The 14,949-nt window shown below is 41.3% G+C and overlaps 1 protein-coding gene across 1 annotated transcript in view; it reads left to right on the top strand.

The window, feature by feature from the left end:
• The window catches only part of SUSD1 (sushi domain containing 1), a gene marked incomplete at its 3' end in the record, with an annotated part of 123,985 nt that overhangs the window by 101,439 nt on the left and 7,597 nt on the right, over window positions 1-14,949 (top strand). The window contains exons 14-15 of the mRNA XM_082842320.1: window positions 3,125-3,383; window positions 10,642-10,681. Of these exons, the coding sequence (XP_082698446.1) occupies window positions 3,125-3,383; window positions 10,642-10,681 (299 nt within the window). The remainder of the gene's footprint in view (window positions 1-3,124; window positions 3,384-10,641; window positions 10,682-14,949) is intronic.

Here is a 14,949-nt window from a genome sequence, read left to right on the forward strand (position 1 = left end):
AGAGGCCCGCGTACTGCAAAAAAAAAAAAAAAAAGAAAGCCTATCGATATTATGTGTCCATTTGTAATGAAACTTGAGCTTTTTTATCTATTAGTTTGAGTTCAGTAAGTGCTCAAAAGTCTTTCCAGGCATGGATATGGCCTAAGTTGTTCTGTTTCTTGACTCCTGACAAGTTACTGGAAGGCATTGTAATTCTGTTGCTATAAGGAGAACAGAAGTTGTGATCTCACTGCCTGAGAGAATTTGCAAGACGTACGTGATATTTAGGCCAGATGATTATGTAAGGCAGAAAGAAAAGCCAAATGACAGTCTATCCTTGTGGCTCTGTGCCGGCCAGTGCCTCCAAAACAGGAAGTGGAGATCTGTGAGTCATTCAAGGGAGGGTGGTGGTGAAAAAGAGGGGAGAAGTCCTTCCAGAGCAGTCATGCTCTAAACAGCCACAGCTGCTTCCCCAACATCATCGGGGCTAATTACCAGCAGGCAGTTGGGGGGTTTTCTTGGCCCGACTACCTGGTTTGAGCTGGGGGTAGCAGCACCGCCAGTGTGTGACAGGCCGGAGTCTGCCTTGCACGTTGTCAGGGGACAGTGGCTTGGGCACAAGGCGGAGCAGGGGCTCTGGGGCCACGCTCCCTTCCTTGGCTTGGTGATCTTGGGCGGATGATGCAGCCTGTGGCTGGGCTCTCTTAATGCTAGTGTCTCCCACACTTGCCAGATTACAAGTGTACCTGGGGTGCTTTATCAGCTGTATGAATTCTCAGACTCTACTGGAGATTTTGATTCAGTAGATCTGGGATGGGGGCTGGGAATTTGTACAATTATCAAGCAACTCAGGTGATTATGATCATGCTAATTGGGGATACCGCTTTATGCGTCATGAATGGTGCCTCTACTGGGCAACGTTCAGAACCAAAAGAGTTCAGGTGAGCCTTGAACTTGCACTTGAATATCACCACCTACATGGAAAGGTGAGAGGGACTTGAAGATGTGCTTACGGAAAGCATGGATTCTGCTGCCTATTTACTTTCTTACCTGTGGCCATGATCCATAGGGATGTCTTCAAGTCCCCAGGAAATTTTGTTGTTATAAGTGTTCCGTTGTCGGCAGTGGAGGCTTAGTAAATGTTTACTGGTGATGGCAGTGGCAAGTCATTGCCCTGCAGACTTTACTTTGTCCCTTTTGTAGAAAGCCCTATGCTGAAAGTGAACCCAGAAACTTTGTGGAAATCAGGGGCCTGAGGACACCTAGGAATTTGGGGAGCCTGGTTGGTGGATAGTTTCCAAATCCAACACCTGCTGTTGGGGAGGACTCCCTTTTCTTAACCTAGTAACTCATGAGCTCTTAGGAAGCAGGAGATGGGGCATTAGGAATGTGGAGCAGGAAGCGTATACTTATTGGTAAAATAGAATTATGTGTGCTAATGAGTTTTGGAAATTACCCTAATCGTATTTGATGCTGATGCATGTTTTTCTTCTTTACTGAAATTTCAACTCAAGAAACATTAGTGAGGAATCAGTCACAGCCAAAGAGCTGTGCAAGGATTTGCAAGGATACAAGAGTAAATCATTCAATAAAGACGCAGACGTAGAGAATGGACTTGAGGACACGGGGAGGGGGAAGGGTAAGCTGGGACAAAGAGAGTGGCATGGACATATATACACTACCAAATGTAAAATAGATAGCTAGTGGGAAGCAGCCACATAGCACAGGGAGATCAGCTCAGTGCTTTGTGTCCACCTAGAGGGGTGGGATAGGGAGGGTGGGAGGGAGACGCAAGAGGGAGGAGATATGGGATATATGTATGTGTATAGCTGATTCACTTTGTTATAAAGCAGAAACTAACACACCATTGTAAAGCCATTATACTCCAATAAAGATGTTAAAAAAAAAAGCACCCCTATGAACTTAAAAAAAAAAAAAGAGCAAATCATTCAAATCCCTGCTATCAAGCCTGATAGAAAAAGCAGACATCCCAACACCTACTATACTAGAGGCAGGAGATGAGTCCCAAATAGATGGGAATAAAAAGAAAGGCGTGATTCATTCTCAGAGTGGTTTTTTTTTTTAAACATCTTTATTGGAGTATAATTGCTTTACAATGGTGTGTTAGTTTCTGCTTTATAAAAAAGTGAAACAGTTATACTTATACATATGTTCCCATATCTCTTCCCTGTTGCGTCTCCCTCCCTCCCGCCCTCCCTATCCCACCCCTCTATGTGGTCACAAAGCACCGAGCTGATCTCCCTGTGCCATGCGGCTGCTTCCCACTAGCTGTTTTACATTTGGTAGTGTATATATGTCCATGCCACTCTCTCACTTTGTCACAGCTTACCCTTCCCCCTCCCCATATCCTCAAGTCCATGCTCTAGTAGGTCTTTCAGAGTGTTTTTGTTCTTACACTTCCTTTCACTGACAGATTTTGTATTTGGTGGGATAAATAATACTAAAACACATGACAAAAATGACACCTGGTTGCTAGTTTGCTTCTTTGTCCACATCTAGGGAACATATGAGATTTTCCCTTTCCGGCTCTTTCAGGATATTGTTAGACTAGATGAACTCATGGTGATCTGTACTCCATGCTTCTCATTCATTTCACAGGAACTTTGGTATCAGTACGAGAACTGGAGGGAATGTAAATCACGTGAGTTCCGTTTTAGGTACCCCATGTGATTGCGTGGAGCCTTTTTGCAGACTTAGTGCATTAACTCTTGTAGGCATTTGGCCTTCATGTGACTGCTAAACCCTTTCCACAGCTGGGCTTTATTTGCCCATTTGAAAATCACTGATTAGATCAACTTTAAGACACATATACTCCAGGTAGTTATACGTGCAGCAACTTCTCCCAGCTAAAGAGGATTTACCGGATAGCCATCTGCAGCCAGAACTTGGAGAGATCCCTCACCCAGTGTCATCTGGCATTAACACTGCTGGTTCCAACTGGAGTTCCATGACGGTGGGAGCTGTCAGACCATAAATCCCACACGGGCAAGGACTTTTATACAGTGTTGCATCTCCAGTGTCTAGAAAAGTGTTGATCTCATAGCAGGTGCTCAACAAATACGAATAAATGAATGAACGAATCCCCCAAGCAAGGATCTGATAGACATTTTCTTTTCTCTTCCAGTTCATATCAGGTGTTAGTGCTTCCCCTGGCCCTCCAAAGCACATTTGTTTGTGATTCTGAAGAGGCTACCTCATTCTTTAGCAATGCTTCTGGTGCTGATGGATATGTGACGGCAGAACTGCTGGCCAAGGATGTTCCTGATGATGCCATGGAGATATCTATCGGAGACAGGCTGTACTATGGGAAATATTATAATGCACCCTTGAAAATAGGGAATGATTACTGCATTATATTACGAATCACAAGTGAATGGAATAAGGTGAATTCTATATTTTCCTCTTCATGTGAAAGTTAAATATTTGCACATTTGTTTTCCCAATATTTGAGATGAACACTGCTTGTAAGAACAATAAGAATGTGTTGAATCTTTTCACTTTATAAAGGATGAGCAGGTGAAACCTTTTTGGAGGTTGATGTTCTGAACTTGCTGGGGGACCTGTTTGGACTGAACTAGTTTGGGTTCTTCTTTAAGAAGCTTCAAGAATGCCCTCATCCTATTGCACTGCTGAAGCCTGAGTTGGAGAGGAACATCTAGATCTTTCTGTCACTTCCCCATACTCCTGCCAGACTGCTGCCTCTCCTCATTCTCCAGGAAGCCAGCAGGAGGGGCAGATTAAGTTCAGCACTATTTCCTGGCTCTATTTTCTGCTTCCGTTATTTCCTTGGCTATTGCGTAAGCCTCACTCTCCTCTCTCCATCCTTAGAAAGGCTATGTTTTTCCAGTGCTGGTTCTTTCTTGAGACATACAACGATATATTCATTACAGAATGAATAGATGGGGACTTCCATGGTGGTCCAGTGGTTAAGGCTCCGTGCTTCCAATGCAGGGGGCCGCGGGTTTTATCCCTGGTCAGGGAACTGAGATCCCATCTACCATGCAGTGTGGCCAAAAAAAAAAGAAAAGAATAGATAAATATAATGAGCTAGACATAGCAAGAGCTGGATGGGTCAGTCAGGGGTGGAAGATCTAGAAGAAACATTGTGATGGTTGCCCTAGGAGGACTCAAGGTTTGGTATCAATTCATATCGGTTGGTAATGGAAACTAGAAAAAATAATATTAATAGAAACATCTCTTGACTGATGAATTTGAGCCATCTTGCGTGTAAGGTTCATCACATATTTAAAACTGAAACATGCAATTAAATTCTGTATAGGACACAAGTTACATGTGCCATTATCATGCTTGATATAAAGCTAAGAATAGGTCCAAGTAGCAAAAAGTTCTGGTGGTGTTTTGTGGCAATTATGTAGGGATTAAGAATTGGAAGACTAAAGTCCAGAATATATTGCCCTGAATTTGTTCCAAAGGTGTTTATGAGTTAGACAAGGCCTCCTTGCTGGAAAATTACCCAGAGATCCTGACTTGGTGTTTCTAGCCATAGACAACACGGGCAGTACCATATGTGTGCAACTTAGAGATTGCTCAGAGAGCTGCTGTCTCAGATTGAGACTTTGGTCTGGGAGGGTGTATTAGTTATCTTGGGCTGCCATTTCAAAATACCATAGACAGCGTGGCTTAAACAACAGACATTTATTTCTCGTAGTTCTGGAGACGGGAAAGTCCAAGATTAAGGTGCAAGCTACTTTGGTTCCCCGGGGAGGACCCTTTTCCTGACTTGCAGACAGCTGCCTTCTTGCTGTGTCCTCATGTGGTGGGGACTGAGTGAGCTCTGATCAGTCTTCCTCATCTTATGGACCCTGATCCCATCATGTGGGCCCTACCCTCATGACCTCATCTAAACCTAATTACATTCCAAAGGCCCTACCTCCAAATAACATCACATTGGGGGTTAGGGCTTCAATATGGATCAATAACAATTTGGGGCACAAAGGGAATGAAGTGGGAGATTACGATAAGAATTCTAGTTTATAGGGAACTTTCCTGTGATGTCACTGATGACTCTTTTTCATACAGCTAAGAGGAACATGTGCTTGTTCTTTGAAATAATTTATATTTGGACTCACATATTTGAATTGCTATTACTTCCCCTCTGGGTTTCAAATATATTAGTGTTGCAGACATATTAAAATCAGTAGTGATTTATTTATTTATTTTTCTTTTTAAAACAGCTTTACTGAGATGCGATTCATATAATTCTAAAGTGTACAATTCAATGGTTTTTAATATATTTACAAGATGGTGGTAATGCAGCAATCACCATCTAATACTCAGACACTTAGCAGTGATAATTTTTTATATTTATTTTTAATTGTGGTAAAATACACATAAAATTTACCATCTTAACAATTTTTAAACTAACAGTTTGGTAGTGTCGAGTACACTTACACTGTTAAGAAACCAATCTTCAGAACTTTTCATCTTGCAAGACTGAAACTCTGTACCCATTAAACAACTCCCCATTCCTCCTCTTCTTCCCCAACTCCTGGCAACTACCCTTTTACTTTCTGTCTCTATGAATTTGACTAGTTACCTTGTATAAGTAGACTCATACAGTATTTATCTTTTTGTGATTGTCTTATTTCATTTAGCATAATGTCTTCAAGGGTCACTCATGCTGTAGCATGTTTCAGAATTTCCTTTCTTTTTAAGGCTGAATAATATTCCATTGTACGTATGGATAAACATTTTGTTTATCCATGATCTGTAGATGGACACTTGGGTTGCTTCCATCTTTTGGCAATTGCAAATAATGCTCCTGTGACCATGGGTGTTCAAATATCTCTTTGAGTCTCTGCTTTCACTTCTTTTGGGTATACACCCTCAAGTGGAATTGTTGGATCGTTTGGTAATTTTATTAATTCTTTTTGAAGATCCCCATACAGTTTTCCATAGCCACTGCACCATTTTACACTCCCACCGACAGTGCACAAGCGTTCCATTTTCTCCACATCCTCCCCAACAATCGCTCTTTTCTGTTTTAATGATGGCCTTCCTAATGGATGTGTGGTGGCTTCACATTGTGGTTTTGGTTTGCATTTCCATAATGATTTATGATGTTGAGCTTGTTTTCAGGTTTTGACAATTTGTATATCTTCTTTGGAGAAATGGTTATTCAAGTCCTTTGCCCATCTTTGAAGTGATTTATTTCTTTGTTGTTGAGTTTTAGGAGCTTGCTATATATTCTGGATATGTGATTTACAAATATTTTCTCCCATTATGTGAGTTGCCTTTTTACTCTGTTGATAGTGTCCTTTGATGCACAAAAGTTCTTAATTTTGATGAAATCCAATTTGCCTATTTTTTCTTTTGTCGCCTATGCTTTTGGTGTCATATCTAAGAAATCATTGCCAAATGTAATTTCCCAAAGCTTTTCCTTTGTGTTTTCTTCTAAGAGTTTTAAGTCTTATATTTAGGCTTGATCCATTTTGAGTTAATTTTTGTATATGGTGTTAGGTAATGGTCCTACTTCATTCTTTTGCATGTGGTTATCCAGTTTTCCCAGCACCATTTTTTGAAGATTTCCTTTGCCCATTGAATGGTCTAGGTACTCTTGTCAAAAGTCATTTGAGGGGGGCTTCCCTGGTGGCACAGTGGTTGAGAGTCCGCCTGCCGATGCAGGGGACGCGGGTTCGTGCCCCGGTCCAGGAAGATCCCACATGCTGCGGAGCGGCTGGGCCCGTGAGCCATGGCCACTGAGCCAGTGCGTCCGGAGCCTGTGCTCTGCAACGGGAGAGGCCACAGTGGTGCGAGGCCTGCGTACCGAAAAAAAAAAAAAAAGTCATTTGAGGGAATTCCCTGGCGGTCCAGTAATTAGGACTCCACGCTTCTACTGCAGGGGGCATGAGTTCGATCCCTGGTCGGGGAACTAAGATCCTGCGTGCTGTGAGGCACAGCCAAAAAAAAGTCATTTGATATATATGCAAGAGTTTATTTCCGGGCTCTCTATACTATTCCATTGGTTTGTATGTCTGTGTTTAGACCAGTACCACACTTTTTTTTTGTTATTATTACTTTTTATTGGAGTATAGTTGATTTACAATGTTGTGTTAGTTTCTGCTGTACAGCAAAGTGAATCAGTTACACATATACATATATCCACTCCTTTTTAGGTTCCTTTCCCATATAGGTCATTACAGAGTATTGAGTAGAGTTCCCTGTGCTATATACTAGATTCTTAGTACCACACCATTTTGATTACTGTAGCTTTGTAAATCAGGAAGTGTGAGTTTTCCAGTTCCCCTTTTTGTTTTTCCTTCTGTATATCTGTCCCAATAAACATCATTACCATGTTCCCAGTTGTCAAGACAGAAATCTAGGAATAATTCTTGTCTCCTCCCTTTTTTCTTATCTTCTTGTGCAGTCCATCATTAAATTGTGTCAATTCTATCACATTAATGCCATTTAAGATCATCCTTTCCTCTCTTTCATTAACACTGTTTAGCTTTTGACATCTCTTGTCTGAACATCAATTTTCTAACTCATTTTCTTGTTTCTTATTCTACCTATCTCCTTGCTCCATACTACTGCCATCATGTATTTCATAAAATGCACATCTGATCAAGGCACTCCATTTTTATGAACTCCCTTCTTCACCTTGCCATTTCAATTTCTCTCTTTTAATACACTCGGTTCCCTAGTAACTGCCTTGCTGTCTGAGGTCCTTTTTCTTCCTCAGTGTCTTGAACTATACCCTTCACTGGTTACTCTTGCATATTATCTTTTATTTTAATTAATTAATTATTTATTTAACATCTTTATTGGAGTATAATTGCTTTACAATGGTGTGTTAGTTTCTGGTTTATAACAAAGTGAATCAGTTTTGCATATACATATATCCCCATATCTCCTCCTTCTTGTGTATCCCTCCCACCCTCCCTATTCCACCCCTCTAGGTGGTCACAAAGCACCAAGCTAATCTCCCTGTGCTATGTGGCTGCTTCCCACTAGCTCTGTTTTACATTTGGTAGTGTATATATGACCATGCCACTCTCTCACTTTGTCCCAGTTTACCGTTCCCCCTCCCCGTGTCCTCAAGTCCATTCTCTATGTCTGCATCTTTTTTCATGTCCTGCACCTAGGTTCTTCAGAAACTTTTTTTTTTTTTAGATTCCATATATATGTGTTAGCATACAGTATTTGTTTTTCTCTTTCTGACTTACTTCACTCTGTGTGACAGCTCCATCCACCTCACTACAAATAACTCAATTTCGTTGCTTTTTATGGCTGAGTAATATTCCATTGTATATATGTGCCACATCTTCGTTATCCATTCATCTGTCAATGGACACTTAGGTTGTTTCCATGTCCTGGCTATTGTAAATAGAGCTGCAATGAACATTGTGGTACATGACTCTTTTTGAATTATGGTATTTTCAGGGTATATGCCCAGTAGTGGGATTGCTAGGTCATATATGGTAGTTCTATTTTTAGTTTTTTAAGGAACCTCCATACTGTTCTCTATAGTGGCTGTATCAATTTACATTCCCACCAACAGTGCAAGAGGGTTCCCTTTTCTCCACACCCTCTCCAGCATTTATTGTTTGTAGATTTTTTGATGATGGCCATTCTGACTGATGTGAGGTGATACCTCATTGTAGTTTTAATTTGCATTTCTCTAATGATTAGTGATGTTGAGCATCCTTTCATGTGTTTGTTGGCAATCTGTATATCTTATTTGGAGAAATGTCTATTTAGGTCTTCTGCCCATTTTTGGATTGGGTTGTTTGTTTTTTGATATTGAGTTGCATGAGCTTCTTGTAAATTTTGGATATTAATCCTTTGTCAGTTGTTTCATTTGCAAATATTTTCTCCCATTCTGAGGGTTGTCTTTTTGTCTTATTTATGTTTTCTTTTGCTGTGCAAAAGCTTTAAGTTTCATTAGGTCCCATTTGTTTATTTTTGTTTTTATTTTCATTTCTCTAGGAGGTAGGTCAAAAAGGATCTTGCTATGATTTATGTCATAGAGTGTTCTGCCTATGTTTTCCTCTAAGAGTCTTATAGTGTTTGACCTTACATTTAGGTCTTTAATACACTTTGAGTTTATTTTTGTGTATGGTATTAGGAAGTGTTCTAATTTCATTCTTATACATGTAACTGTCCAGTTTTCCCAGCACCACTTATTGAAGAGGCTGTCTTTTCTCCACTGTATATTCTTGCCTGCTTTATCAAAGATAAGGTCACCATATGTGCGTGGGTTTATCTCTGGGCTTTCTATCCTGTTCCATTGATCTATCTTTCTGTTTTTGTGCTAGTACCATACTGTCTTGATTACTGTAGCTTTGTAATATGGTCTAAAGTCAGGGAGCCTGATTCTTCCAGCTCCGTTTTTCTTTCTCAAGATTGCTTTGCTATTCGGGTTTTTTTTTGTGTGTTTCCATAGAAATTGTGAAATCTTTTGTTCTAATTCTGTGAAAAATGCCATTGGTAGTTTGATAGGGATTGCATTGAATCTGTAGATTGCTTTGGGTAGTATAGTCATTTTCACAATGTTGATTCTTCCAATCCAAGAACATGGTATATCTCTCCATCTGTTTGTATCATCTTTAATTTCTTTCATCAGTGTCTTATAGTTTTCTGCATACAGGTCTTTTGTCTCCTTAGGGAGGTTTATTCCTAGGTATTTTATTCTTTTTGTTGCAGTGGTAAATGGGAGCATTTCCTTAATTTCTCCTTCAGATTTTTCATCATTAGTGTATAGGAATTGCATGTTATCTTTTATTAAATGCACTTGATGCACTAAGCATCAAGGCAAAATTTAGTCACATTCAAAACCTTGTGGACATTTTAAGCTTTTCCCAGAATTTATCAGTGTAAATATAGTTTTTCAATATTTAATAAAATAAACCCAGAATGACTAAGGTTGTCACTTGAAAGAGAATTACTTAATGAAGTTGAAGGAATCTTTCTTTAACCTCTACTATTTGGTTTCCTCTGGGGAATTTTTTGCTGACTTGTATCATAAATCAATGGTAATCCTAGCATTCCTAACAGACAAATATGCCTATAATATCAGCAGGGGAGAAAAAGAGAAGCTATTTCATTCCAGTGAGTTTGTGGGTTGCTTCTACCATGGATGAGCTTTCATACATGTTCCTTTAGCTTTCTTCCTGGTTCTTGGCTATGTTTTGGGTAACTGAGTTTGCCTGGTAAATATCATCTAGAGAAGTGAAGTATTTGTATATACCAGGCCGTCTCATAGCCTTGCACATAACATGCATTACTACTTCTTGCTGAACCTGGATGTGACCCCAGAATCCTTTTCAACATACTGTAGTTCTCCAGGCAGTCAGTGCCAGTTGCTGAGAGCTGGCAAGGGGCATGGAACTTACCACCATCCCTGCTCTTTCCTCATAGCATGTGCTTTCTGAGATACATTGGAAAGCTTTAGGGTCATCCATTCCTAAGATCACTTCTGTCTCTGCTGCCCACGCCAGTCCTTTTGAACACTTGGTGATCATAAGGCTAAATTGTAAGATGTTAGAGCTAGAAGAGATTTTAACGATCGTTTGGTCCAAATAAGAGATAAAACCCTGCAACTTGGAGGGCTAAAGTGTGTTATTTAAACTGACATCACATGCCACCCAATTATATGTGTTGCTGTGTTTTCCTTTATAGGTGAGAAGAAGCTCCTGTGCAGTTTGGGCTCAGGTAAAAGGTAAAACCATTTTCTGCCTAAGACTGTTCTCCTTATTTCTCCTCTGTCCACTCTGCAGCATCAAGTGTACGTTAATGAGATTTCTTTTTAAATTGTCACAGGTGACAAAAACACATCTCAGACTAGCCTACAAAAAACCCTAGCTGAAAAGGATGAGGGGTGGGAACTTATGGAATTAGAACCAGAGTGGCATCACCAGGCCTCCAGAAACTGGGACTTGGGACTCAACACCAGAAGTAGGACTGTCCCTTTCTATCTGTCTCTATCTCCTCTCTAAGTGTGAGTTGGCCTCATTTTCTTCTACTATAAGCTATGTGGTGGTGGTGGTTGGGGGGGAACCAGCTGCCCCAGCTTAGCCACTTCAGTGGGAACAGACAGTTTTTCAATTCAGGGAGTCTCTTCTCCTAGCTAAGTGACTCTCCATTGGATGAATCACTATTAAGAGGAGATAGGGTAGTATGATTAGCCGACCTTGGGTTTGGGGCTTACTGGTATGGCTGGTTGGGGGCAGGTCAATGTGATCAGCAACCTCACCAGGGTTGCATTGAGAGGGGGACAGGATCCCCATCAGGAAGAAGCACAGAAAACCCTGTTGGCGGACCAAAACAAAGAGCCACCAGGAGTCCACTACTTTCAACCATTTGGCCACTTAGCATGTGCACACACATACACATACACTATTTAGAAAAACACCCTCCATTAAGAAAGTGAAATTATCCTCCATACAACCAAAACTGGAACCCAAGGAGAAGACAGCTCAAAGGTGGGTCTCTTACTGAATCCAGCTCCAAGACCAGGGTTCCTGGGGGTGATCCGTCTCTCTTGATCTAATTAATCTAGATGTGCTTCTCATGATCTGTTAGCAATCTATGATTAATGGCAAACTTAACCATTCTCAAACCACAGTATATAATATGAAAGGGAAAGGTGGATAATCACAATAAGTACGTTCATTTAGAAAGGAAGAAAAGATAAAGAACCGTGCAGTGGCCAGGGGGCCCACAACAAGGACCACATCCTGCTGGACAGGAAAGGCAAGCATCTCCTGCCCTGGCAGCAGAATGGGTCACTTGGTCAGTTAGTTTGGCTGCCTCGGGCTCTGCCTGATGGGAGAGCAGCCTTGTCCCTTTCCTCCAGAGCCTTCCCTAAGAGAGACAGAGAGAAGGAGCCCCTCTGAGTGCCTACAACTTAAACCGTCTGCTTCACGGGGGCAGTTATCTGGGTGGTGGAGTTGCCTCAGGGGTTGAGCAATCGCAGGTCCTTGTTTGCCAGGCTGGGATTTCCCTGGCAGTACATTTCTTTAAACCAGCAGGCAGCCAGCCACTGGATTTGATTCATAAGAATTCCATTAGTTTGTAGCTAATACCAGAAATCTTGTCAAGTTTATGACCTTTGAGTCTGGAACTTTTCCTTGTGGTTCATGAATCCTAGCAACAGCCTGAGGAATTCTGCTCTTAGCCCAGAGTATCGGTTTAACTCCTTACATCCTGTCCCTCACCTCAGAGCATCATAAAACAATAGGCTGGGGTGCTTCCCAGGAGGGTCCAGTGGATGGTGCCTTACAGCTGGGGGGTTTGTTACCCTGTGTGTAGAGGGTACCTAGCAGGAAATGTTTGGGAGGAACCTGGAGAAATAAGCTTCCTTCGTTTTCTGCTTATCCCCTAATCTCATTTCCCATGTCTTTATATCTACTCACACCAAATTCAACAAGGGTAGGGGGCATGGATTTTCAACTGGGCAAGGCACATTACCTGACTGTCAGCCAGCTTGGATTGAAGATTGCCAGGCTGCAAGGGCCTCTCTCTCTTTTTTCAATTTTCTTGAGAAAATAATTTACATATAACGTCGTGTGAGTTTAAGGTGTACCATGTGATGATTTGATTCACGTACTTATTGCAAAATGATTACCGCAGTAAGGTTAGTTAATACCTCCATTACCTCACATAATCACCATATATATATGTAATTTATGTATATAGGTATATGTATATATTTATATATATAATTTGTGTATATGTATGTGTGAATATTTAAGATCTACTCTCCTAATATCTTTCAAGTGTGCAGTACAGTACTGTTAACTACAGTCAACATGCTGTACATTAGAATATGTCCCAGAACTTAATTATCTTACAACTGGAAGTTTGTACCCTTTGACCATCATCTCCCCGTTTCCCCCACCCCCAGCCCCTGGCAACCACCGTTCTATTCTCTATTTCTATGAATTCAGCTTTTTTAGGTTCCATGTATAAGTGAGATCATTCTGTATTTGTCTTTCTCTGTCTGACTTATTTCACTTAGCATCATAAGTGAGGGCCTCTTTTTTTTTTTTTTTGCATTTTCTCGCTATATATTTTTAACATCTTTATTGAAGTATAATTGCTTTACAATGGTGTGTTAGTTTCTGCTTTATAACAAAGTGAATCAGCTATACATATACATATATCCCCATATCTCCTCCCTCTTGCGTCTCCCTCCCACCCTCCCTATCCCACCCCTCTAGGTGGTTACAAAGCACCAAGCTGATCTCCCTGTGCTATGCGGCTGCTTCCCACTAGCTATCTATTTTACATTTGGTAGTGTATATATGTCCATGAGTGAGGGCCTCTCTTAACAAAGATGTGCGCTCTTACATTTCTGCGTGCAGATAGACTAAGCCCCCTTTCTTAGAATTGAATGATGGCCACAAAAAACAATCATGCATTCCGACATCTGGAAATTTTTCTGCCAGTCCATTCCCTGAAGCTTTAAGGGCGGGATGGAGTTCCTACAGGAAAAGAAGTGCTTTTACCAGAAGAATGGAGATGTGCGAGCATCATGGACAGGCACAGATACAATAGCTTCCAGAATCCACTGCTTTCAGCAGCTGTTCAGTGTGATTAACAAACTCAAACTGGGTAGAAGTAATGGCCAAAGAGCTGGCTACAGTCATTCTACTGTGATTAAGTTAACAGGAAGGATTTTGCTTTGGAAATATCTAAGTGGCTTTTGGCCGCGCGTTTTTCCCCTCATGTTGAAAGAGAGTCTGAACCTTTGACTTCAAGCTACTGGAAAGAGCTGAGATAATAGAAAACCCAGTTATGTTGAAATTTTGAAGGCAGCTCGAGTGGGTATACTTCTACATACAGAATGGGTTGTGCGCTCACCTGGCAGTCTCCTTTTGCCAAAATTTTGGAGCCTGCCATTTCAGAAAGTAATTTGGAGAGAACTAGAATCCAAATAAGTCCTCAAATTGTTTCAGTTTCACTCATGCCAAGCAACAGCCCCATTCTTGCCTTTGCCCTCTGATGAATTATGCTACTTACCTTTTGCACATTGCCCCTAAAAGAGCTTTGTGATGGCTCTCAGGGAGCCAGCAGTCGGTTTGATGGGAAGTGCAGAGGCCTGGGCTTCTTTGCCCGAGTCCTGCTACTAATCAGCTGAGTGTCTTAGAAATTATATTTAACTTGGCTGGTTCTCTGTTGCCTTCCTCCAAAATCTCTGCGATCCCTTCCAGCCACAAAGTACTATGATACTGTGCTTTCTTGAGTCACAGAGCAAGGTCATTTGATATACGTGAGATGATGATAAACTGTAACCAGGGAACATCCGTTAGTCATAGGCATGAAAGCTCTGAGTCATTAGTGACTACTCCTCTTTCCCATTTAGCCCACATTTTGCACTTGGGCAGACCTCTCTGATTGTCATTTCTGTGTTCACTCCCTGAGCAGAGGCCTTTGGATGGCTGGCCAAGCCTCTTTCTCCTCTCCCATCACAGTGTTCAGGTTTCCCTCTTCACTCGAGCCTACACTACCCGCTGACATGTTCCCTCCACAGTTCTCCAGTATTTCTTTTTCTTCTTTCCAAGGCCTCAGTTGGACACCAATGTACCCTTCTGATTGCATCTCTCATTCTTCTCCATTCAAAGCGATGTGGCAGCTCTTCTCTGGATATGGCCCTTGCTTTCTCTCCTTAATGTCTTGCTCATACGATTATGTACTTACTTCCACCTGGATTGCCCTATAACCTTCCTGTAATTTCTGTTTATTACAACCCCACCTGTTCTTCAAGATTAAAATCAATGCCATCTCCTCCTTGACGCTTTTTAAAATTTCCTCAACAGGGCAGGATCTCTCTCCCTCCCTCTCTTTAGCCATTCTGCCACACTTTTGAGTCACTGGTGTACTTGTTTTTTCTTACTAGATTTCATACGCTTGAGAGAGAGCATTTGAAGGCTGGGGCAGTGCCTGGCACACAGTAGGTGCTCAGTCAGAATTTATTGAATTGAG

This window comes from Leucopleurus acutus (assembly GCF_964270905.1).
Source record: "Leucopleurus acutus genome assembly, chromosome: 7".
Classification (NCBI taxonomy): Eukaryota; Metazoa; Chordata; class Mammalia; order Artiodactyla; family Delphinidae; genus Leucopleurus; species Leucopleurus acutus.